This window comes from Gopherus flavomarginatus, chromosome 5 (assembly GCF_025201925.1).
Source record: "Gopherus flavomarginatus isolate rGopFla2 chromosome 5, rGopFla2.mat.asm, whole genome shotgun sequence".
Taxonomy (NCBI): domain Eukaryota; kingdom Metazoa; phylum Chordata; order Testudines; family Testudinidae; genus Gopherus; species Gopherus flavomarginatus.
The window spans coordinates 121,081,502-121,105,870 of NC_066621.1; the positions used below are offsets into that span (position 1 = coordinate 121,081,502).

The window sequence follows — 24,369 nt, forward strand, 5'->3', positions numbered from 1 at the left end:
GGATTCTCACCTGCCTGGGACACCAAGGTGAATATTGATGTAGAGAGAAGAAAGATGTAGGCTACCTATTAAATGCCCATAGGCCCTCTGAGAATATGTGCTTTTTGTGTGCTCAGTGCTGCTGCGTATTCAGCTTTCCTTTTGTTTTGTGGGGGTTTTATGTTCAAGACAAAACAAATGTTAAAAATATTGGCACTGAGATAAATCAGTCCTTGGCAGTCAGAGGATTGCTGGCCTGTTTAATCTCAGAGTTTTGCAGTTTATAGGGGAAAAAAATCTAATAACTAAATGTATGAGAAAAGCAAAGGAGACTGAACTCAAGTGGATTAAGATCATGAAGTGGGTGTTCATTTTAGTGGTAGAGCCTGTCTTTCAAAGCCCAGGGGATGGACAATTTTATAAAATAGTTGGACTGAGACTTTGGAGAGCTCAGATCTCTTTCCAGCTCTGCCACAGACTGACCTTGGGTAAATTGCTCGGTCTCTCATGCCTCGTACCGAGGCACGGTAGTCCAGAAGAATGTGTTTGGTAATGGGAATGAACTGTTCCAGTCCTGGCTTTAACACTCTAAGGATAGGTCTACACTGCACACTTTTACTGGTGGCGTAGCGTGCACATATATGCATAACCCCCCTAGCATGGGTATAAATAGCAGTGTAGAGTGTGAGGGATGGCTTAGATGAGTAAAGACATGCATGAAGAGTGTGGATATATATCTGAGTACATAGCCTACATGGCTCTCTACTCCCCCCAAGCTATGCCTTCCCATCTACCCTGTTGTTTGTTAGCAGTGCAGTGTCCCGTTGCCTCCCCAGTGCTGGAGCTTTTCCCAGCCGCCTCCCCTCTGCTGGAGCCTTTCACTGACCTATATAGCTACACACCATAGTGTGGATGCAGCCTGCTTTTCACTGCGGCATGTAGTTACCCATACACTACATGCTGCTGCCAGTGGTTTGTAGTGTAGACGTAGCCTGAATATGTCACTTAATCTCTCAGCACCTCTGTTTTTTTCCATGTGTAATATGGGAAAACTAATGGTCACTCACCTTTTTGTTAAGTGCTTTAAATTCATTGGATAAAAAAGAGCAATGCACCTGTAAAGTATTATTAACAGGCCAGATCCTGAGGTCTGTATTCAGAGATGGGTTTGATACCCTTGCTCTTGTGGATAGTACCTTACACTGTGACTAGTCCCGTAAATTTGAGTGGAACTATGTGAGCAGCAAGGCACTACTCTGCGTGAGTAAGGATGAGAAAATCTGGCCCTCAATGTCTAGGCAAAGCTCCCTCAAATAAAACTCTTGTTGAAGAGTCACTGGGAATTTTGAGTACGGACTAATAGACCCGAGGAAGGGCCTCCTGAATTGGCCCATTATTATATATTTCTGACCTCCTGGATTCTAACATGGGCTAGAAACAAAAGCATCAAGATACAGTGAGAAGGACTGTACTTTTTCTGGAGGCTGGGAGAGAGAACTCATTTCATTTTAAAGTAATCCCCTCTTCCAAAGTAGATTGTGTGGAGAGCTATCACCAGCCTTTCTAGACTCAGAGAGAAGTTTGATTCTTTGAGGCGGACAGAGGAGAAATACAAGACGTTACTGTAAGACCCCTTCTCCCCCGCACAGAAAAGGATAAGAATTCTATAAGCGGCACTCTGTAAAATCATTCAGATGGGGCCAGTCACCAGGGGGTTGATTATCTGGTCAATACTTGCTCTTTGAACGGCATTATCTCAGAGCAAGTAACCACTCTGTTTCCAAGTGGGTGCTAATTACCAGAGAAAGGAGCAAATAAATGATTTGGCAGCATCATATTGATTCTTACCCATTGGTCAATCATTCGCTAGCAAACAGATAATCTTCTCAAGAAAATAACTGCTGTGACCACCAAGGAGAATTGAGATGGACTGGAGATCAAATAATTCTGTCTTCCTCGAAAGAATGGAAGTTTCCAGCTTTAATTCGGGAGCAAGGGGAGGAAGTCTTCAAACTCAGCCACTTCATTCATTTTCAAAATCCAGCTTTCCTTAAAGTTATCCTCCATGGGCATCTCCTTTGCCATATCACAATGTCCTGTGCTGATTATCATCACACGAGTTTGGTCTGTGTATGTGAAGAAGTGGCAGCCCATGCATCCAGTGCTCTGGGGAAAGCAGATAAGAGGGATCCAGTCTGCATGCATGTGAGATCATTCTGTTGAGATCAGTAGGTACATATGTAGGAGAGCTTGCCCTTTTGGGGAGAAAGTGATAATAATGGCATTTTATCAGTCACAACACTAAATGTTATACTCAAACCTCAGTCCAGTTTCCTTAATGACTAGCTTGCGTTTCAAGGAAATTGTTTAGGATTTTTATATAACCGGCAGCTCAGTAAAACAAAAAAATATTAGGAGAGAAAGGAAACAGGAGGAACGTGTCAGACCTATAAGACCAAGGGGAATGGGACTGTGGGTAGGGCTAGTTAGAAAACAAGAATTCCACCTCCTGAAATATTTCAAGGTTTCAAAATTTGGTTTTGTTGCTATGTGAAATATTTTGCAAAAAATGAGAACGAGACCGTCCCCTGCCATAGAATAGTCAATATTCCAGTAGTTAAGGCACTCACCTGGAATGTGGAAGATCTGGATTTAAGGCCCCTGTTCTGCCCAATTCAGAGTAGGCACTTGAACCCAGTTCTCCCTCATCCCTGGTGAGCACCCTAACTTCTGGGCTATTGGCTAGTCTTGGGTCTTGCTCTCAATCCTATCCAATACCTAACAAAGTTTTGTCAGAATCATTGTTTCATTTTTGACAAATTGGTACTTTTAGCAAAAAAGTTTTGTAGAAAAAATCCTGAACAGCTCTAGATGTCGGGGGGGGGGGGGCAGATAGGTGGGATTGGGGAGAGGGTCTGTAGGAGGAGTGGGGAGAATTAGGGGGAGTGTCTGTGAAAGGTGTTAAGTGTGGGGGAACTTAGGATGTGGGAGGAATCAGAGACCAGGCTCAGAAATATCCAGTGTGGAGGATCAGGGGAAGGAGTTCTGCCACTGCTGAAGGTTTCTTAAATGAATGTGGTGATGGTAATTGGATTGACAGCTCTGAAAGCTGAATCCTTCTTTGTCCAGAGAGCAGACCTAGAATAGTCAGTGGGTACTGTCAAGCCCCACCTCTTAATGTGTCTCAGCCCTGCTTTGGGGGGAGGGAAAATTCACTCTTCACAGTCCATTCCAGCCTTAGTGTCTCTGCTGAAACAGCCGACAGGAAGACCACTTTGTGATGCGGGTACCTCACAACTGAACTGAATTTGCCATAGGACATACCTTAGGTCACTGCCAAGCTGGGCCAGAATGGAACCTGTGCAAGTCTCCATATTATATTTATGACCCACAGTATCATCCAGTTCCTGATAGAACATATGGTAAAGGGAAGTATTGAAGCATAGCAGCTGTAAACTACAAAAACTGCATGTGCCACCTCCTCTCAGTTAGGTTTTAAGGTATAGTTCAATCTACTGCAATTAGCATTTATATCCTACAGTGGCAGGCACTCCGGAAGTACCTAAAATAGATATAAATAAATGTACAGCCTTAACCTACAATACATTTTGAGTTGTGATCTCTTCATATTTCATAAGCTAAGAATGGTTGAATCAGTGCATTGCATGGATGGGAATCATAAAAAAATATCACGCACATATCACACAGAGTGCTACAGGAAATGGTGTTACCAATACAGTAGGCTTTGGTCTTCCCTTGGTGTGTGCTGAGCAATGCCCAGGAGTGGTGCGAGAAGATGTTATATTGGAGGTGTTTTCTTGAGGATGAGAAGTAAAATCAAGGCTCTAACCACTTGGAGTAATTAAAAATCCCATTGCACTTTTCAGCTGCGCATTAGCCTCACTGTAATGGCCAAACTCCAATTTAGATAACTGCAGTTTTGCTCCCTAAAATTCCCTCTTCTGATTTTTAATTGGGGGAATTACACTAAACTCCCTCCTGGAATAAACCTGCTGTGTACTTTTTTCATGTGTCAAACAATTGCTATGTTCTAGCCCAGTAGTGGCTGCAATTTAGTGGTGCTGAGCAAATGATACCTAATTAACGGGGATGTTTCCCAAATAACATTCTATATGTTTCTTTGGTTTTCCGTCCTTGGCTCTCAATTGTCCATGGAGAAGTTCTGAGGGAGGAAATTAGTCGTGATTCTCAGGTGAATAGCATTAAGAGCTGATGTATAGCGCTGCACAGAAAGACATATGCATTACACAGCCACAAGTTTTATTGGTCCTACAAAACCTAGGAACTTTGCTACATTTTTTTGAGTGCCATCTACTGTCATCTTATCAATTGTCTAACTGTTTATATAGATAGATAGCTAGATAGATAGATACACACAGACCTAGAAAACTCTCATACCAAGTGGTAACTTATCGGTTGTTGTTTCTTGCTTTTTTCATTATAGGAGCAAGGCAAGATTGGCGTGGTCTTCAATATTGGCACAGTGGATATTTCTATCAAAGAGGAGAGCACCCCAGTGAATGATGGCAAATATCATGTGGTGCGCTTTACTAGGAATGGTGGGAATGCCACACTTCAGGTGGACAGCTGGCCAGTGAACGAACACTACCCTTCAGGTATATGTTTGACCAAGATGTCTTTTTCTATGTCTTTTCCTTTTCGTCCATCCACACCTTACAATAACGGTTACAACAACTAAATCATAAAGCGCTGGGGCGGCATACAAACATTTATACATCCCCAGAAATAAAGAGTTGGGTTGAGCCTGATCCAATGTAAAGGGAGCTGAATTTCTCATCCTGGTTCTATGTTTACTGTGTTGGAAAACGAGGTATTGCATCCAACATGTACTGTGTATGGAGAGGTGTGGTGCACAAAGGCTGCATGGCAACATGCACATAGATATGCAAAGTAAAAGCCCACTGGGCATATCTTGATCTTACAAAACTGATTCAACAGCAACTTAGATTTGTTACTTGTGGTGATTTCTAATGAAAGAGACCAGAGTGAAGAGCAGTGTGGTGGAAGGGGGCATGGCACTCTACCTTATCTCCTCATTGCAGCCTGCATAGACATGAACATAAGGGACAACGAATGTGGCAGGGTTGGTTCACAGGAGTTTGTGTGGACCTTTCTTTTTGCTTCTCATAAGCTTTCATTCCTGGAAATTTGCTCTGAATTTTGGGTTTGTGCAAACAAAATTTGACACACTATCCAGCTGAAACCATCATGTTTTAGTTTGCTTCATGTCAAAAACCATGTGGAACCATTCAGTTTCATATTGATTCTATCTGAAACCATAATCCAAGGCCCTAGCATAGAAGGGCAGCAGTGACAGACTGGGGTAATGTGCGTGCAGAGAAGACAAGCCTACATCCTTCTCCGTTTGTGTGTCACCATCGTTGAAGGCCAAAGTCACCCTGAAATCAAAAGGATGCCGCCTTAGTGACGCTGACAGTGCAAGGAGATGCTCAGTGACATACATAATCTGTAGAATGCAAAGAAACGGAGAGTGATTGCAGAGACAGTCACTGTCTTCAACTTCTGTTTGCCATCAGGAGTCGTGGTCTACTTAGCAGCTGCCAGTGTTAAGTAAACCCAGGCAGCCTCCAGTGCCTCTCTCCCAGGTTTACACATAACCCACTTGGGGGTGGAAAGAGGGAGGATTCTCCTGATAAACACTAGGCAATTTGCCAGCAGTGTGGGAGTCGCCCACAAGCCATTTAGCTTCAAATGATGGCACTCGTGAGAAATACCTGAAGTACACTGCACCTAATTGTTCCCCCCAGACACTAATAAATTACTCTGAGGGCGTGATTTCATTTCTGCTCTTCGCATGCTGGGAGCCTCTGTATCTGAGTGAGCTTCCCTGTGGTGCAGCACTAGTGCTTTCTCCTTTGTATTCCACATGACACCAATGCTATATATGTTCGTGCTTTATATTCAAAGGGCCTGTTCCCCAGCACCTTTGCCATTACAGTACATCAGATTCAGCCCAGTTATCCACTGGCTAGGGAGGGTGGGATGGCCAGGAAGTGTCCAAATCCAGTGTTTCCTTCCTACAGCCTCCATTAATAGTCTGCTATTTTTGGCCCAGTTAGCAGCCCTTTACAGCCTGTACAGCCCTGTGAATAGAATTTCTTTTTACATTAGTAACTGTAGTTGATCCCTCTGGTAAAGAAGCAAAATACTCAGCTCTCTCAGTTGCTGAGTTTTTGAAAAGGGAAAATAAATACCATAACTGCATCCTCTGCTGCTGCTTTATTTAAAGACCACTCTGTGTTTCCATTAGGAAATTCATGGATTTACAAAATCAGCATTAGCCATGTGCCTGGGCTGATACTGGGTGTATAAAGTCACACCCAAGGATGAGGGATTTATTTCTATTCCATCCAGCCTCCTACCGCCCCCCCCCCCCAAACCAACAACAATAAAAACCCCCACAACTTCTCCCTCACACACATACCAACTTCTGGGTATTTGTTGGTTATAAAATCTTTTTTGAAAGACTCAATAGAAGTTTACCAGCTTCAAAACTTTAGTGAGCAACAATAACCTAAAATGTCTTTTAAAACCAAAAGTGTTTTTCACTGGCTATACACTGAGACTGAGCACACACTGCAATTTCTTGTAAAGGATATAGACACAGGCCTGAACCAGAATTTTGAGGATATTTGGCTTTGGAGCCAAGCTTCACAGCTTGGTCCTATGTCTACAGTTGGATATGACCAAAACCTGCAAATCTTAATAGCCCACAACTTGAAGTAAAATCAAATATTGATCCATGTCAAGGTATTATTCCCCCTTTGAACTTTAGCATCCAGAAAGTGGGGACCTGCATGTACCCTCCTAAACTTAATTCCTAGCTTAGATCTGATAGCGCTGCCACCAACCAGAAATTCCAGTGTCTGGTACACTCCCTGTCCCCCAAAACCTTCCCTGGGGGAGCCAAGACCCAAACCCCTTGGGTCTTAAACCAAAGAGAAATAAACCATTCCCCCTCCTTTCCCTCTCCCAGACTTTCCCCTCCCTGGGTTACCCTGAGAGATTACACTGATCCAAACTTCTTGGATCTAAAACAGAGAGGAATTAACCTTTCCCCCCCACCTCCTTTCCCTCCACCAATCCCTGATGAGTTCAGACCCAACCCCCTTGGGTCTTAAACAAGGGAAAAAAATCAATCAGGTTCTTAAAAAGAAAGCTTTTAATTAAAGAAAGAAAAAAGTAAAAATTATCTCTGTAAAATCAAGATGGAAAATATTTACAGGGTCTTCAGCTTATATAGACTAGAGGGACTCCCTCCCTCCTAGACTAAGATGCAAGTTACAGCAAACAGAGGTAAAAATTCTTCCAGCAAAATACACATTTGCAAGTTAAGAAAACAAACATAAGCCTAATCCACCTTTTCTAGCTAGTACTTACTATTTTGAACATGAGAGACTGTTTCAGAAAGATTGGAGAAAGACCTGGTTGCACTGGTCCCTCTTAGCCCCAAGAGCAAACAACAAACAAAACAAACAGCACAAACAAAGACTTCCCTCCATCAAGATTTGAAAGTATCTTGTCCCCCGATTGGTCTCTGGTCAGGTGTCAGCCAGGTTCACTGAGCTTCTTAACCCTTTACAGGTAAAAGAGACATTAACCCTTAACTATCTGTTCATAACAATCCATATCTGGACTGAGCATTTTAGTCCCTCTCCAAAAGGAATATGATGTCAAAAAATAGCCAAGGAATCTATTCTCCCCCAGCTGCTTCACTCCCATTTATAATAGAGTGGGATAATATGCAGGAATAGAAGACAACTGCCCAGAAGAAAACACCCTACATGTGCTCATTAATATCTGGAAAGCATTACATTCACAGCAGGGAGGACTTGGTTGTGAATCTGAAGATGCAAGACAATTGGGGTGGGAGTGAAAGCAGCAGAATAAGAACAATGGACTTCAAAAAAGCAGAATTTAACAAATTTAGAGAATTGGTAGGAAAAGTCCCAGAGGAAGAAAATCTAAAGGGAAAAAGTAGTTCAGGAGAGCTGGCCGTTTCTCAAAGAGACAGTGTTAAAGGCACAACAGCAAGCTATCACGTTGCAAAGAGAGTTAGGAAGAATAGTAAGAGGCCAATATGGCTCCATCAGGAGTGCCTTAATGACCTAAAAATCAAAAAGGAATCCTATAAAAAGTGGAAACATGGACACATTTCTAAGACTAAATACAAAATAATAGTGCAAGCATGTAGAGCTAAAATCAGAAAGGCTAAGGCATTAAATGAGTAACACCCAGCAAGGAACACAAAAAGCAGTAAGAAGAGATTCTATAAATATGTTAGTAAAAAGAGAAGAATGAAGGCATGTGTCACTACTTTATGGGAATGGACAGCTGATAGCGGATAGCATCAAGAAGGCTAAGGTGTTTAATGCCTGTTTTGCTGCAGTCTTCATTAAAAAGATTAATTGTGATCAGATACTTAACAGAATGTTAACAACAAGGAGGAAGGAACACAAGTCCAAATAGGGCAAGAACAAGTTAAAGGATATTAAAATAAGTTAGATGTATTCAACTCACAACAGGACTGATGAAAGTCACATAGTGTATTTAAGGAAGTAAGGAAGTTCTCTGAAACATTAGCAACTATTTTTGAGAACTCACGGAGGACCGGTGAGGTCCCAGAGAACTGGAGAAGGGCAAAACATAGTACTTATTTTTTAAAAAGGAGAACAAAGGATCTGGGGAATTATAGATCAGTCAGCCTAACGTTGATGCCTGGAAAGATATCAGAACAAATACATAATTAATTTGTAAGCACCCAGAGGGTAACAGAATGATGAGTAATAGCAGACATGGAGTTTTCAAGAACAACTTGTCCCAAACAAACTTAATTTCTTTCTTTGTCAGGGCTACTGTCCTAGAGGATAGGGGGAAGCAGTAGACATGATATATCTTGATTTTTAGTAATGCTTTTGAAACAGTCTCACATGACGTTCTACAAAGCAAATGATGGAAATATAGTAGATGAAATGACTATAAGGTGGTTGCACAGTTGGTTGAATGATGATATTCAAAGAGTAGTTATCAATGGTTTACTGTCAAACTGGGAGGGCATATCTGGTTGGGTCCACAGGAATCCATCCTGGGCCCAATACTATTCAATATTTTCATTAAATACTTGGCAAACAGAGAGGAGTGTATGCTTATAAAATTTGTGGGTGACACCAAGCAGGGAGGGGTTGCAGGGATTTTGGCAGACAGGATTAGAATACAAAATGACCATGACAAGTTGGAGAATTGGTCTTCAATAAATAAGAAGAAATTCCATAAAGACAAGTGCAAAGTACCACACTTAGGAAGGAGAAATCAAATGTGTAACTGCAAAATGGGGACTAACTGGCTAGACCGTGGTACTGCTGAGAAGGATCTGGGGGCTGTCGTGGATGAGAAATGGAATATGAGCCAACAATGTTATGCAGTTGTGAAAAAGGGTTATATAATTCTGGGGTGAGTTAGCAGTAGTATCATATGTAAGACAAGGAAAGTAATAGTCCTGCTCTTGTCAGGCTGGTGAGGCCTCAGCTGGAGTGCTGTGTCCATTTTCTTAAACTATGGACAAATTGGAGACAATCTAGATGGGAGTAACAAAAATGATGAAAGGTTTAGAACACCTGACCTATGAGGAAAAGTTAAAACTAGGGATGTTTAATCTTGAGAAAAGAAGATTGAAGCGGGGAACTGATAACAGTCTTTAAATATGTTAAGGGCTGTTCTAAAGAGTGATCAGTTGTTCTCCATGTCCATTGAAGATAGGACAAGAAGTAATGGGCTTAATCTGCAGCAAAGCAGATTTAGTTTAGATATTAGGAAAAACTCTCTAACTATAGGGATAGCTAAATACTGGAATAGGCTTCCAAGGGAAGTTGTAGAATCGCCATCATTGGTAATTTTTAAGAACAGGTTGGATAAACACCTGTCAGGGATGGTCTATGTTTATTTTGTTCTGCCTCAGTGTAGAGGGATGGACTAGATGATCTTTTGATGTCCCTTCCAGCCCTACATTTCCGTGATGCTATGATCTGTTTGTGCTATTTTAACTTTGAGAATTACAGCTACTTCTTTAACTTGTGGGTTGTGACTAAAGGATTGCAAACTTGGCCATCTTGCATGTTGCCATATGTGTTGCAACCTTTAGACAAAAGGGGATAAATTAAAATATTATTTCAGTTTTCCTCTCTGAATTTCATTGCCTTTTGTGGGATTATACATGAGATTCATAATTTATTTGAATGGTGTAAACGTAGACCAATGGTTACTAAATGAGCAAAGAGAGAAGTATTTGCTTTTCTTTAAACACAGCTATCAATCAAGAAGGAATTAAATGAAAATAGCCAAATGGGTTCAAAAGACTCCAAAACTATTATCTTTTCAACTTCATATAAAAAGACAAGAAAATGGAAAAAGCAACAAAACAACAATTCAGGCACTGACAAAATATCTTTATAAGCATCCAGTTACAGCCAAATCACTTGCAACATGGGGACTGCTCATTTTGGGAAGGAAAAAGGGGTAGAGATACATTTGAAAGGGAGGAATTCATTTGAGCCTAAAGTTGTCTTAGCCTGGAGAACCTGAAATAATCCTGATTATTAGAGAGTCTCTTAGTGTTTGCGCCTGGCTCTGACTTTCCAAGCGTATTAGCGTTTCATTTACTGGACAATAAGGCCTGGGGCAGTGATGTAGCATTCAGATTTGAGCCAATATTCCGGAGAAATGAGGAATAACAAATATCAGCATGAATGCACTGGAGTTGCTCACTTTCATCCACCTGTCCTGGCACCCGTTAGCCAAAACCACTAGCTCATTGCTAATATTCAGTATTTGAATTTGTTTTCCCTTTGTCATCTCTCCCAAGCCCACAACAGGGAGATGGGCTGTATCAGATGTGCCTGTCTTCAGACAGCATTGCTAATCAGCTATGCGATGCTTAGATTATGAAGATTAATGCATTTAAAGGGCCTGTGTTCCTATTCTTCAGCCTTGGGTATCCCTCTGAATATCAGATTTACACTACACTCTGGTCCGCAGAAGGGACTTACATCCCTACTGTTCTCTGGAGTGGGAGCAATGTTTTGTGCATCATCTCTGTGATAGATTTGTGTCAGTGATGACTAGTTTTGTAGTTGCTGAGAGCTTTCTCTAAATCTAAATTCAACTATTTTTGTGGTTTAGTAAGTGTCATTCTGGACCAAGAACAGTGTCCCTACTGGGTAAGATACAAGAGCCAGTGCAGGTAGGAGAAGCCTCTGGTATACTTTTATTTTAGATTATTGTAAAACCCGTTGTATTTGAGGTGCTTTACAATAAGAGAAAAAAAGACGAATTATGAATCCCAGTGCATGGGAAGAAGCCAGCAATTCTTAGAAGGGTTAAAAAGAAATTACCTATCTTGATGTAGAACTGGGATAGATACCTCAGGTCATGGGTTTTCATTAAATTCTAGCCAGGAGGTTTTCTTTCTCTCTCTCTACCTTTGCTTGCAAAGAGAGATTTGGGGTCTTGCCAGATCTGGAGTGTACATTAAAACAAGCCTCATCTACCTGTTCATTCATCCGTGCAATGCCTGCATTCCCTTCAGTACAGCAGGAAGAGAAAAACTATGCAAAGAGGAGCTGCAAAGAAAGAACATGTCAATAACACCAAAATAAAGTCTGATGGAAGTCATGTTTCAAAGAGGGATAGTGAGGGGAAGTGAGGTGAAAGACAGGAAGAGACTTTCATTTAAAGAGGCACTCACTTAATAGGGGAACATTACCCTGGCTTTTTATAGACATATTTTAAAACTGAGAATTAATTCAATATAGAACAACTAGATCCTCATGAGCTAGTTTCTCCAGCTAGGTAGAGAGAAAAAAATTGTTCCACTTCCTCCTCCCTATCACCTTTGTGAGTGATCTCCACCAGCCTCCCATCAGGAGTCCACTCATTCTCTTAAGTGGCATTTACTTTTAATGCCATTGGCTCCAGGCAATAGAAATAACTTTTGTCCTCTCAGTGCCCCTCCCCTTGGCGCGCACACATGGTTTATCACAAAGGTTGGCAAATTGGAACCCAAACTTCTCCCCAGAGTGCAGCGGCAGCTCCAGGCACCAGCGCTCCAAGCACGTGCCTGGGGCGGCAAGCTGCGGGGGGTGCCCTACCAGTCCCTGCAAGGGCAGCAGTGAGGCAGCCTTCGGTGGCATGCCTGCGGGAGGTCCGCCGGTCCCGGAGATTTGGCGGCAATTCGGCGGTGGGTACGTCAAAGCCACGGGACCGGTGGACCTCCCGCAGGCATGCTGCTGAAGGCTGCCTGACTGCCGTGCTTGGGGCGGCAAAAAAGCTAGAGCTGCCCCTGCCAGAGTGCTGCAGGGGGTTGGCAGATGAGGAAGGGGAAGGCTTCCTGGTATAGTGGCTCTGCTGGGCCAGTGTCCCACTGCCATTCTTTGTCTTCTGATGTCACAACAATTCTGAGTTGGAGTTGACCGGATGAAATGCAGGTGTTGATGGCAGGCTGAAATTCTGCCTCTTTCCATTCCCCTCTTGCTCACCAGGGCTGGCTCCAGGCACCAGCATTCCAAGCAAGTGCTTGGGGCGGCAATCTGCAAGGGGCGGCAGTCCGTGTGTTTTTTGCCCCCAAGCAGCACGCTGAATTGCAGCCACAGACTGCAAGGGCAGTCCATGTGCTGTTAGGGCGGCAGGCGCATTTTAGCGGCGGCGTCAATTTGGCGGCAGCTTCTATGTTCAGCTGGCTGCGGCGGTGCAGCTTCTGTCTTCCAGCTGAAGACAGAAGCTGCCGCCGAATTGCCGCTGCCATGGAAATGTGCGTTCCTCCCTAATGGCACACGGACTGCCCCCGCCGTCCGCAGCAGCAATTCGGCTCGCTGCTTGGGGCGGCAAAAACAGTAGAGCCGGCCCTGTTGTTCACACACAAAATTTAAACTATGACCATGTTTCTTTCTACTGTTGTGATGCCCCTTTTTGACCCCAGAGGCTAGTCCGAGTTCAGGGCCCTGGAGATGTTCCAGTTAGAAGTAGAAATTGATGGGTCTGGTATTTACAATCTTGCTTCCGTACAAAGAATATACAAAATCCTGCTTCTGCAAACGCAGGAGCAGCGAAGAACAAAAGTAGCAGAGTCTTAGCTTACAGCCCCAAGTGTCTTTAGCCAACACCAGGCCCAAAGACTCTCTCTCTCTCTAGCTTTTTCCAGGGTCACACTGTGCTTACAGGCTTTTTGGCTTTCCCTGGATGTCTCTTCTGTGTGCTTTCATATACGCAGCCGCTGGTCAGAATGCCTAGTGGAACTAATTGCCCACGTAGTGCTAGTTTCTGGCAGGCTCTATTAGGCATAGTTTTCAATGTGGCCACTTAACAGCTATATTAAATGAAGGGTGCATTCACAAACCATTTTCTGTCAGGTTTTAACTCAACCCATAACATGATTTAACCCAAGCGTATAATGCTATCTTCTCCTGCAAGCCAGGTTAGTGCTGGTGTTGCTTTCTCCAGAGCCATCTTGTGCCAGGTGCTCCCCACATAATGTCTACCCTAGTTGGCACAGGTTCCATCTTCCTGTAACACTGCCATCATCCTCTCTTCTTACAGAGGTCAAGCAAAATAGGAGCTGTTCATATTTGTACCAAAGACCAAAACCATAGATAACTTGCTTCAAAGCTTCTGGTTTTTTGTTTAAAACTGTGCAAAACTGAGTGCTGTTGAAGTGTTAGCCATGAGTTTGGTCCAATCAGCAGTTTTAGCTGAGTTCTGTTTGAATTTTGGGGTTTGTTTGAATTCAAGTGATGGTAACCCAGGCAAACGAGAACCAACTGGAAAGTGTACCCAAGCATTCACAGATAAGGAGCTATACTGCATAAGCATTGGTGAATAGGGGACTATCTTGATACTCTCCTCACAGGTCAGTATGGAGTGCAGATGACTTACGACTGACAAAGCTTCAAGAGAGGAGGCTAGAGAGCTAGTGGTAGAAAACTCACACAGATATATCACAGTGTAGAGATGTCATGCATTCTTAGGCTGTGATAGAGATACAGTAGTTATTCTTTTCCCTCTTCCATGGCATGAGGAAAATGCTATCCAGCAACACTGGTTGGCATGATAGGCAGGCCTGGTATGAAATTCTGATGTGAAGTCAAGCGTACCTTGCTGTGAGGAATTTTCCATCTATTTTGATGAAAGAAAGGCTCAGTTCTGGGATGCGTTAGTCAGCATCATGGAGATATGAGAGCAGGAGGAACTCTGTCTAGTTTTCCTCAGTGATCCCTTAGATCTCATGGTTCAGCTGTGTCCCATTACCCACAAGCTGGACGATTGGCCTTTGTGAATGATGAAGGGAAAGTTTTGGCCCATTATTGACAAAGATTTTAAAGATCCTCTTAAATAAGTGGTGACTCTTGCTCAAGACTCTCTCTCTTGATATTCGCCTTCTTGTCAATTACCACCTGTTTTGTCGTCTCCCATTCTGGAGAAAAGTTACTGAGAAGTTTGTTTGGTAGCAGCTACTGACATAGATGGATTTAATAGGCATCCTGGACCTCCGTCTTTCTAGTTCTAGTGTGGAGAAGATATTATTGTCTAAAGTTGGTGGCCATGGACAAAATATCCGTGATGATTTTATTAGACTTGTCACCAGCTTTTGACACCATTGACACAGGCAGGGTTCTGTCTTGTAACTCTCCTGTTCAAAATGACCTGCCGCTTTGTAACTTCTAGGCTGGATGACTGCTGTGTGCACTTCTTGGGCCTACCACTTGAAGACCATTGAGAAGATTCAGCTAGTGCTAATGCTTATCTCTTGAGTGGGTTGAGCCATTATGGGTTCTAACAGTTCCCTGTACTGGTTGCCTGTTCACTTTAGGGTGCCAGTTAGAATATTCATTACAGTCTATAAAGGCTTAAATGCTCTGGGACACATTTACTTCACTTGTAGGTGCTTTAGAAATGTAGACTGATAGGGATGGGACAGGATCATCTCTGTCCTTCTGAGCCACAATAGGAGTTATGATCTGCTGGACCATTTTTCCAGTCGGTTCCTGGGATTTAACTGTCTACTTTTAACAGTGGGGTATTCTCAAAGGACATCACATACTTCAAAAACCTGTTTGCTGGAGTAGGCCCAGGAGGGCCTGGATGCAGTGAGCTTGAGGCACTGTACAAGGCCTTTCAGGTGCAGGAATAAGAGTGCCAAACTTTTGTCTACAGTGTGGTTATAGCCATGTTGTTGCCAAGATATTAAAGAGGCAAGGTGTGTAAGATTTTTATTGGATCAGTTTCTATTTGTGAGAGAGACATACTTTCAAGCTTACGTAGGGCTCTTCTTCAGGAAGAAGACCAATAGAAGCTGCTCCAGTAGGAGATATTACCTTACCCACCTTCTCTCTATAAGCTTTTGGGGGCCTGGTAATGGTCTGACTTTCAGAGGTACTTAGCATCTGCAACTCCCATTGGGATAATGGGAATTATCAGTACTCAGCACCTCTGAAAATTGGACCATACACCTCTATAATTGCCTTTGCTACCTGTTTGCTTTAAAACAGATAATTTCTTGCTCCACTCCTTGCCCTTCCACCCTTCTCTCTACTTTCTCCTTTCCCAAGTAACATGAACCTGATTAAACGAAAAGTCCATTCCTCACCCCACCCCTGCACTTGACGGCCGTGAGAGGGTTGTTTCTTTTCTTCTTTTCTTGGTTTTATTTAGTTTTTATCCGCCAGCATTTTCTTTTTCCCCCTCTGTGATTTCACAGCCATGAGATAAATAGCCTTGTATCTTACAAGCTAAATACAATTACTGCTATCAAAACCAGTGTCTTTCTCTTCCCGTAAATGTCTCTTGGAAGCTGATAAGATGTTCAAGGCAAACCACGGGCTTCTCTCTAATCCTGAGATTAAACATAACCACCCAGAAGACAGCAAGCAAATTTTTGTTTGGAGGTAGGGAGAAGAAGGGGGGTGGAGAAGTGAGATTCTCTCCTGAGATAGTAAGAGGACATGTGCACGACTCAAGGTTATTTGTAAAGGAATTACACAAAACATAGAAGAGCTTGTTATTATGATGAGGAATTTCATCAGATAATGCAGAAGTTGTTTTAGTTACTAAAGAAAAGATTTAGCAAGGATACCTTTGGGACTGAGGGTGGCAGGAAGGCATGTGCAACAGCTCCTAGGCATGACTGCTGGTTTTGGATTGTAATCCCCAGCCCACCTCCCCAACAGGAGATCTTCAAAGATGACAATCACCTTCTCTGTTATAAATGCCCTATGTTAAATATGGTGAGGTAATATGACCCCAAAAGTCAGAGCAGGGGACTGAGTCAGGAATACTCCTGTATTCTACTACCTGCCATGACACTTACTCACTCTGTGACCTTGAGCAAGTTAGCTCACCTTTAGGTTTCCCTGTCAAATAGGGAATTTGTGGGACTTCATAATTATAAAGCATTTTGAATTCCTCACCACCAGGGAAGAGGGAAATAGATTTGGATGGTCCAACAGTTAACCATGGAGGATTTGAGGCAAACTGCTCTGTTCTTTTCTCATCTAACATGTGCCTTCATGTTGCAGGCACAAACTGATAGGTTGTGATTTTGCTAGCTCTCATAATTTCAGTACTGTTGGGTTAGCCAGTACTTGGATGGGAGACCCCCAAGGAAAACTCAGGAACTCTACTAAATGGTGTGTGTGATTTACTAAGAGATGCTCTTTCATCTACATTTGTACTGCATCCTATACTGCTGCATAGTATGTATTACTAGAGAATACCATCCATTTAATTAGACCTAAAACTGAGGTCTTGACCACTCAGTCATTAAGAGAGCCTCTGGCAATTTTTTTTTCCAATTTTTAATTTTTTATTTTATTTTTCAAGAGTTGGAGAGTTATCTTGAGGATACTGGGTACTGGCCAAACCCCATCATGGTCTTAATATTTTCTTTACTAAATGCCCCTGTTAGTGGGTGGTGAGTTCATAGAATATCAGAGTTGGAAGGGACCTCAGGAGGTCATCTAGTCCAACCCCCTGCTCAAAGCAGGACCAATTCCCAACTAAATCATCCCAGCCAGGGCTTTGTTAAGCCTGACCTTAAAAACCTCTAAGGAAGGAGATTCCACCATCTCTCTAGGTAACCCATTCCAGTGCTTCACCACTCTCTGAGTGAAAAAGATTTCCTAATATCCAACCTGAACCTCCCCCACTGCAACTTGAGACTATTACTGCTTGTTCTGTCATCAGGCACTACTGAGAACAGCCTAGATCCGTCCTCTTTGGAACCCCCTTTCAGGTAGTTGAAAGCAGCTATCAAATCCCCCTTTATTCTTCTCTTCTGCAGACTAAACAATCCCAGTTCCCTCAGCCTCTCCTCATAAGTCATGTCCTCCAGCCCCCTAATCATTTTTGTTGCCCTTCGCTGTACTCTTTCCAATTTTTCCACATCCTTCTTGTAGTGTGGGGCCCAAAACTGGACACAGTACTCCAGATGAGGCCTCACCAACGTCGAATAGAGGGGAATGATCACATCCCTCGATCTGCTGGCAATGCCCCTACTTATACAGCCCAAAATGCCGTTCGCCTTCTTGGCAACAATGGCACACTGTTGACTCATATCCAGCTTCTCGTCCACTATAACCTCTAAGTCCTTTTCTGCAGAACTGCTTCCTAGCCATTCGGTCCCTAGTCTGTAACACTGAATGGGATTCTTCTGTCCTAAATGCAGGACTCTGCACTTGTCCTTGTTGAACCTCATCAGGTTTCTTTTAGACCAGTCCTCTAATTTATCTAGGTCCCTCTGTATCCTGTCCCTACCCTCCAGCGTATCTACCAATCTTCCAAGTTTAGTGTCATCTGCAAACTTGCTGAGAGTGCGGTCCACGCCATCCTCCAGATCATTAATGAAGATATTGAACAAAACCGGCCCCAGGACTGACCCTTGGGGCACTCCACTTGAAATCGGCTGCCAACTAGACATGGAGCCGTTGACCACTACCCGCTGAGCCCGCTTTCTATCCAGCTTTCTATCCACCTTATAGACCAATCATCCAGCCCATACTTCTTTAACTTGCTGGCAAGAATACTGTGGGAGACCATATCAAAAGCTTTGCTAAAGTCAAGGAATAACACATCCACTGCTTTCCCCTCCTCCACAGACCCAGTTATTTCCTCATAGTTAAGGAGAAAGAGGTGACCTGAACTGAATTTTGATTAGCTTTGTGATTTGTATGTGATCCCTGATGTTATTTTCATACACTTGGTTGTGGCATTTAATTGTTTGTATTGCACTCATTTTGTGGGACTCAAATGAGTCTTCAGATGCTTCCTATCTCCATGGAGCGGAGACAGAAAGTAAAATCCCTTTGACAAACTTATTTCATCTTGTAATGTGTCTAAAACATATAAAAAGCCAGGGTTATTAAAACAGCACTGGAGATGCATAGTTTGAAAACAGCGCTGTAACATATGTTGAAAGATCTGCCAAGAGGGATGATTAAAGCATGACAAGTTGATGAAAGCAAGAGTTGATTGTAGCTTGTCAGTGTGGGGCCAGAAAATGTTTAATGTTTTTATAAGGCTGCAAGATACATAAGCATGACTACAAGGTATGTGCACACATACATGCTGCCGTATAGATACCGTCAGACCTACATAGATGTGGACAGACACTACCAAAAGAGACAAAAACAGTCCAGGACTCATGCGCACGTGCGCACACACTGTTCTGGGCATAGAGTCTGGAGCTTTGGAAAAGTTGTGGAAATTTTGTCATTAAATTTTACTTGGAAATTTTCACCATTTTACTTGTGTACTTGATGTTTTGTTCTTCCACAGACATGTGGAGCAATTGTTAAGTTGCACTGTGCTCTTTCTCTTCAGTGGCTGCATGGGAGCAGTATAGTGGCTGTCTTACTTTTGTACATGATGAGATGAAGAAGGCAAAAAGTGTTAAAGAGAAAAATGATTATGCTAAATTTGCAGACCTCTTTCTACCTGTCCAGGTTTCATCTCTCAAAGCTAATCCAGTATCTGATTGCATCCTGTGGTGAGGTGTGTATTCTTACCTTCACCAAATATTTCCAGTCAGCATAGGAGAGGGGCGGTAGATCAAGTGCCTGTGTTTCTGTCAGCTTTGCATTAAGCAGGAGGCAACTTAAGCCAAACAGGTTGGAAAGGGAGCTCAGCATTACTTAGCAGCAGCAGGAGGGGTGAAAATGAAGGCAGAAGGTAAGTGAGGAAGTATATGTAGAATTTCACATACAGGATAGCATCTTCAGCAGCAGATATGCTGGCCTGATTCCCCACCAGGATCCCATGTAGAGCTCTTGAATTAGGAGCAAAAAGGTAGAGGTACTCTTGTGAGCTCTGTGCAAAGAATGTGCTCCATCCACTTGAGATGTCAATGTGCACTATTGCTGTGGGTCTGCCAAATCTAGGGAAGAAAGGTGATTTTTAATTTTAATTAACTAATGTGACTTGAAGCACACATCACCCAGCGTAGTCAGTTTAACACCTTTAAAGTTACATGAAAGCCTAGCTTACAACATGTTATCTAAGTTGATTTTTAAAGCACCAGCTATTCCTTAAGCTAGACTGGTTCTTGGAGTAGATTGTGTACATCTTCATAAGATGATCCTGACATTTAAAATGTAATCACTGGGCATCAGAATTAACAAGATGAATAGAGAAGCTTGTACCTCTCTCAGCTATTGTTCCAGGTTGTTTGCCATTTCAGACAACCTTCACTGCATGGTTACAGTTGTGAGCTAAAATGTGACATGAACCAAGGATAACAGAAAGCTGAGTTTCTGAACAATAAGAGGCTGCTTAGGGTGTCATTAAGCTGTGGCACAGGATATTGGCCCTATTTGAGCCTGCCCACTGTGCACCCAAAGCATTATTGGTTCTTATACAAATAAACTCAGGCAGGAACAGTCAAGTTATAGGCATTTCTCAGCTCTGTCCCCACTTCTGTAATTATGCAACCAAATCAGATCTGTAGACTCGCAGGTGGCAATGAATTGTCCTGAACATACACACTGAGTGCAAGATGGGCAGTAGACTGCTGATAGTCTCCACACAGCTGCTTGTGTTCCTTCTGGCCCTGTTTGACCCCAGCTTAGTGCATATCAAGCCGAAATAACCTCCTTTTCCCCTTTAAATAATTCTTGCCTGGCTTCTAGTCCTAGCAAGGGAATATAAAACCTGCCCTCCTCTCACACTACAGCAGGGAGCAGCACACTTACTTCCTACTGCTACAACTGAGCGCTCAAATCGACAATCACTCCAGTGTGTAAATGACCACAGAGACATGATTTCTCTGAGATGCACACTGACTCCTTCAGATGTGATCACAAGCACACACAACCCAAGAACCTGCTGTGCACATAGCTGCAATCCGTAAGACCTGTGCACACAGGCTCTTGTACAACTCTGCCCAGCAGACCACCTGACCGGTAGTGTAATTTTGCAATTTAACAGGCTTTGGGTCCCCATTCTCCCCACCCTATGCTGAAAATGCTGAACTAATCTTGGGGAACCCTCAGTGCACATGCAGTTTGTGACACTTCAATTGACATCACGTCTTGGATTTCCCTCCCACTGAAATTTTCGATAAAATCCTGGAGCATTTTATTTCAGACAAACTGCAAATGAGTCCATCACGGGAAGGGAGATGGGCAGGGACTGGGGTGTTAGCACTTTTTCTGCAACAGCCACGGAAAAAAAATACACAGAGACATGCTTGAGCAGCAGTCTTCTCGGTACCACACAAAGGAGCATAGGGTTTTACCATATTACATCAGATTGTTAGTCCAGCGAGTCTAGTATCCTGCCTCCTGCTGTATCAGACTGAATGTTTAATTTATCCAGTCTAGTGGTCAATGCTAGATGTGTCAGAGAAAAATGGAAAAAAATTGACCATAACATATCTGGCTTACTGGATTTTGCTATCCAAATGTGCTGGGTGTGGGGCAGTTTCCTTCCTGGCCCCAGGAGATTATCCACTTATCCATCTAGTCCAGATACCTACCTACGATAGTGGCCAGATGCTTCAGAGAAGGATACAATAGCCACTACATTAGAAAAACACACACTAACATGCTCATGAGGGAAGTTTCTTTCTATGCTCAGGCAGCCAGAGATTGGCTTATGTCCTGAAGCATGAGGCTTGATATACCATTTACATGTGTACCCTATCTGTTGTAATTGTGAATATTCTTATCCGCATACTTTTCTAATCCTGCTAAACATTTAGCCTCAATAATATCTTATGACAGTGTTCCACAGAGTAATTATCTGTTGTGTCCAGAAGGCAAACAAATGCTGTTTGACTTTCCCTGTTAATATTTGTTCACCTGTCAGGATCCTGGGTGAAGGTAGGCTGGTTAGTGGCAGGAGCTTGGGGTCCGAGAACTGAAGCCAGGGGTCAGAGCTTTATCAGGGTCAAGAGTCAAGTTGAGGCTCAAGCCAGAGTACAGAATCAGGCCAAGGGTCCACTTGGTTTCCTAAACACTTCCTTGTATGCCCCATGGGCTTATATGGGGTCAGGGAACCAATCAGGGATCACTAAGACCACTGTGAGATCACACGAGAGGGAACTTCACGTGGCATTCAGCCTATATGGATTGTAGGTCACAGGAAAAGGGTAGGTTACAGCTGCTGCTGGCTGTCAGTGTGAGGATGTTGGATGGTTCATGGGTCTAGGTTCAAGTCCCACCAATCCTTACATAACCCATGGGATGTAATCAAGGAAACACTTCCATCAACTTTCCAGCTGGAATTTGGTGGATGCTAGTGTCTGCCATATTATAAGCAAGTTGCCTCACCCAAAGAAGAAAGGGAGTTTGTTGCTTACCAGCGATGTAATAGGATGTATAACTTTTCTCTGCTTCCTCCTAAGTACCCTCAGATCATCTCAGTCCTTTCTTAACCATGGTCCCTTGATCTAGGGTATTTTTGCAACTGACTTTCCTCCAGACGTTAGAGGAAATGCCTCTGGAAAGGCATTTGCTCCAGATCCTTGGCTGTGGAGCAAGAATGCAACTCAGGAGATGGAGACCTTTATGTTTCCCCAGTCCTAAGCCTGCTCTGTTCCATGCTAATTATCTAAATTATGCTGGCTCCCAAAGGCCCTAAGATTTCAAATATGACAGCCAGAGAACTGGGCAGCATAAAGATACCCTTCTTTTCACTTGCCTATGGTCTCCGCTCCCCTCTCTTGCCAACAACAGGTAGAGCATTGCATAAGAGCCATGATACAAGCTCTACGCTACTGGAGGATTCCCCTGCACTGGGACATTCCTTCCATGCTCAGATATGCTGCCTTTAGGGCTATAATTCAGTGATGCTGTGGCATGAAGCAGCTTCACTGCACTGGGAGACCAGAGCTGTCATTTTTGTTTCCTTCTATTTTTCCAGTGTGTTTTCCTAAAAATTATCACCATATTATTCTCCAGGCACAGTAGTTAGATGCCAGCTAATTAGTTGCTCTCTCAAAGAATTCTAGAGGGAAAGTTTATTGCTGCTCATGTACTGTATAGTACAACCCTGACTATCCTAAACTCCGTATATAATGAACTATTATGTCTCTCTGTCCATTGGTCTGTGATTATATGAACTCCCCATTACCCAAGCATGTATGATATCATCAGAACAGTTCTGATGGATAAATTTCTACTCAGCTTGTGTGAAATGAAAGGTTATTGGTTCAATCATCTCATGACTTTTGCAGCTCCATAGCTATGATCATAATGTGGTGCTGGAGAAAGATGGAGAAACAGGCTAAATTGATTGTTGTGAGAGAAGAGAATTCTGCTAGACAGCACAATTCATTGAACTGCTAGATATTAGTATTGCTCCATTTCTCTGTCAGGTTACTACTTTTTTAGTTTTCTGGGCAAACGGAATTATCACAATGTATTTTCTCTCCCACACACAAGATACATAAACATGACTACATGGTATGTGCACGCACAAACACACTTCTATATAGACACAGTGAGGCATGGACAAACACTATCAAAACAGACAAAAACACTCCAGGACTTGTGCATGTACTCACAGAGAAAACAAACAGCTGGACCGAAGGATTGACAGCTTGAGCAATAACTTTGCGCATTCCAGATCTTACTGCCTGCAGCCAGAACAGTGCCAGCTGTAATCCTAGGTTGACACATCTGACTTGCAGTGATTGAAGCAGATCAGACACATCAGCATTCCCTCTCCTCACAGAAAGGCAGCAGAGAATACAAAGTCATGCAAAGGAAACCATATGATTTAGGCCAAAAGTAGGAGGATTGCAGAAAGGGATCCAGAAATGAGGGGACTAATAACGGGACTGGAACTTCTGAGTTTGTGTCCACTTAGCAAATAACTCGCTGTCCCGCTTTGGGCAAGTTCATTTACCACTTTGTGCCTCAGTTACTCTATTTGTAAAATGGAGATAAAAATCCAGGTTTACCATATAGGATGCCTGCGGGAATTAACTAGCTGATATTTTACAGCATGTTAAATTATAAAGTGTCTTAGTTCCTGACTCTTAAACTCCAGCCTGTCCTGCGCAAAAGGAGGGTTTTTCCCTGCCCTGGGAACTCAATGTTATTCAGTGGCATTGACCCTATATAACAGGGTACCCCCTGCAGATTGGATGGCATTTTAAGCCTCTTCCATGTATTCACAATACTACAATAAAATAGAACATCTGTAGTAGTTTTCAGAATCCTTTACAAACATCAGTGGATCAAGCTTCAGAACTCCCCTTCTTCACGTTCTGCTGTGTGGTAGGTATTGTCCTTCTCCCCTCCCCTCCCCTTTCTGCTGGATAAGAGTGGAGTACAGTGGTGGGGAGGCACTGATGTATAAACAAGTAGCATGGAAGGGGATCTGCTGTGTCTGGTGAAAATGTTCAGGGCTGCAAATATTTGCCTACATTACAGATACCAGGATTCTGATCATATCATAGAGAACACATCACTGAAAAGGATAAAGGAGGAAAAAGAAACTCCAGCCGCCTGACCCTCCCAACCTTGTTTCTGACACAATGTTTCTTGATAATGATTGGGCTGGTTCCTCTGCATCTAGTGCATGGACCTTGCTTCCTGGAGGGAAGTTTTGAATCCTCCTGCCTTATTTCCACACTCTTCCAAAGAGGAGAAAGATTTTTGAGGGAGGGCAAAATTCACAGATTTCTATCAATCAGAGATGGGAAAGGGATGTTAAGTCACATTTTGTCCACTCCCCAGTCAGTCTAAGAGCTCTGCACTGTATTCTTCCAGGCTTTATCCAATCAATCCAGTTTTAAATAATTCAAGAAGTGGGACTTCCAACATTTCCTTAAGAGAC

At 43.0% G+C, this 24,369-nt stretch overlaps 1 protein-coding gene across 27 annotated transcripts in view; it reads left to right on the forward strand.

Annotated features, from left to right (window-relative positions):
• Positions 1 to 24,369, forward strand: part of NRXN3 (neurexin 3) — a 1,481,114-nt gene that overhangs the window by 1,292,731 nt on the left and 164,014 nt on the right. For all 27 annotated transcript variants that reach the window (XR_007774426.1, XR_007774427.1, XM_050953172.1 and 24 more), the window contains one exon: positions 4,445 to 4,616. Coding sequence is in view for 25 of the 27 variants with exons in the window: in XM_050953172.1 (XP_050809129.1) it covers positions 4,445 to 4,616 (172 nt within the window). In the remaining 2 variants the exon portion in view is untranslated. The remainder of the gene's footprint in view (positions 1 to 4,444; positions 4,617 to 24,369) is intronic.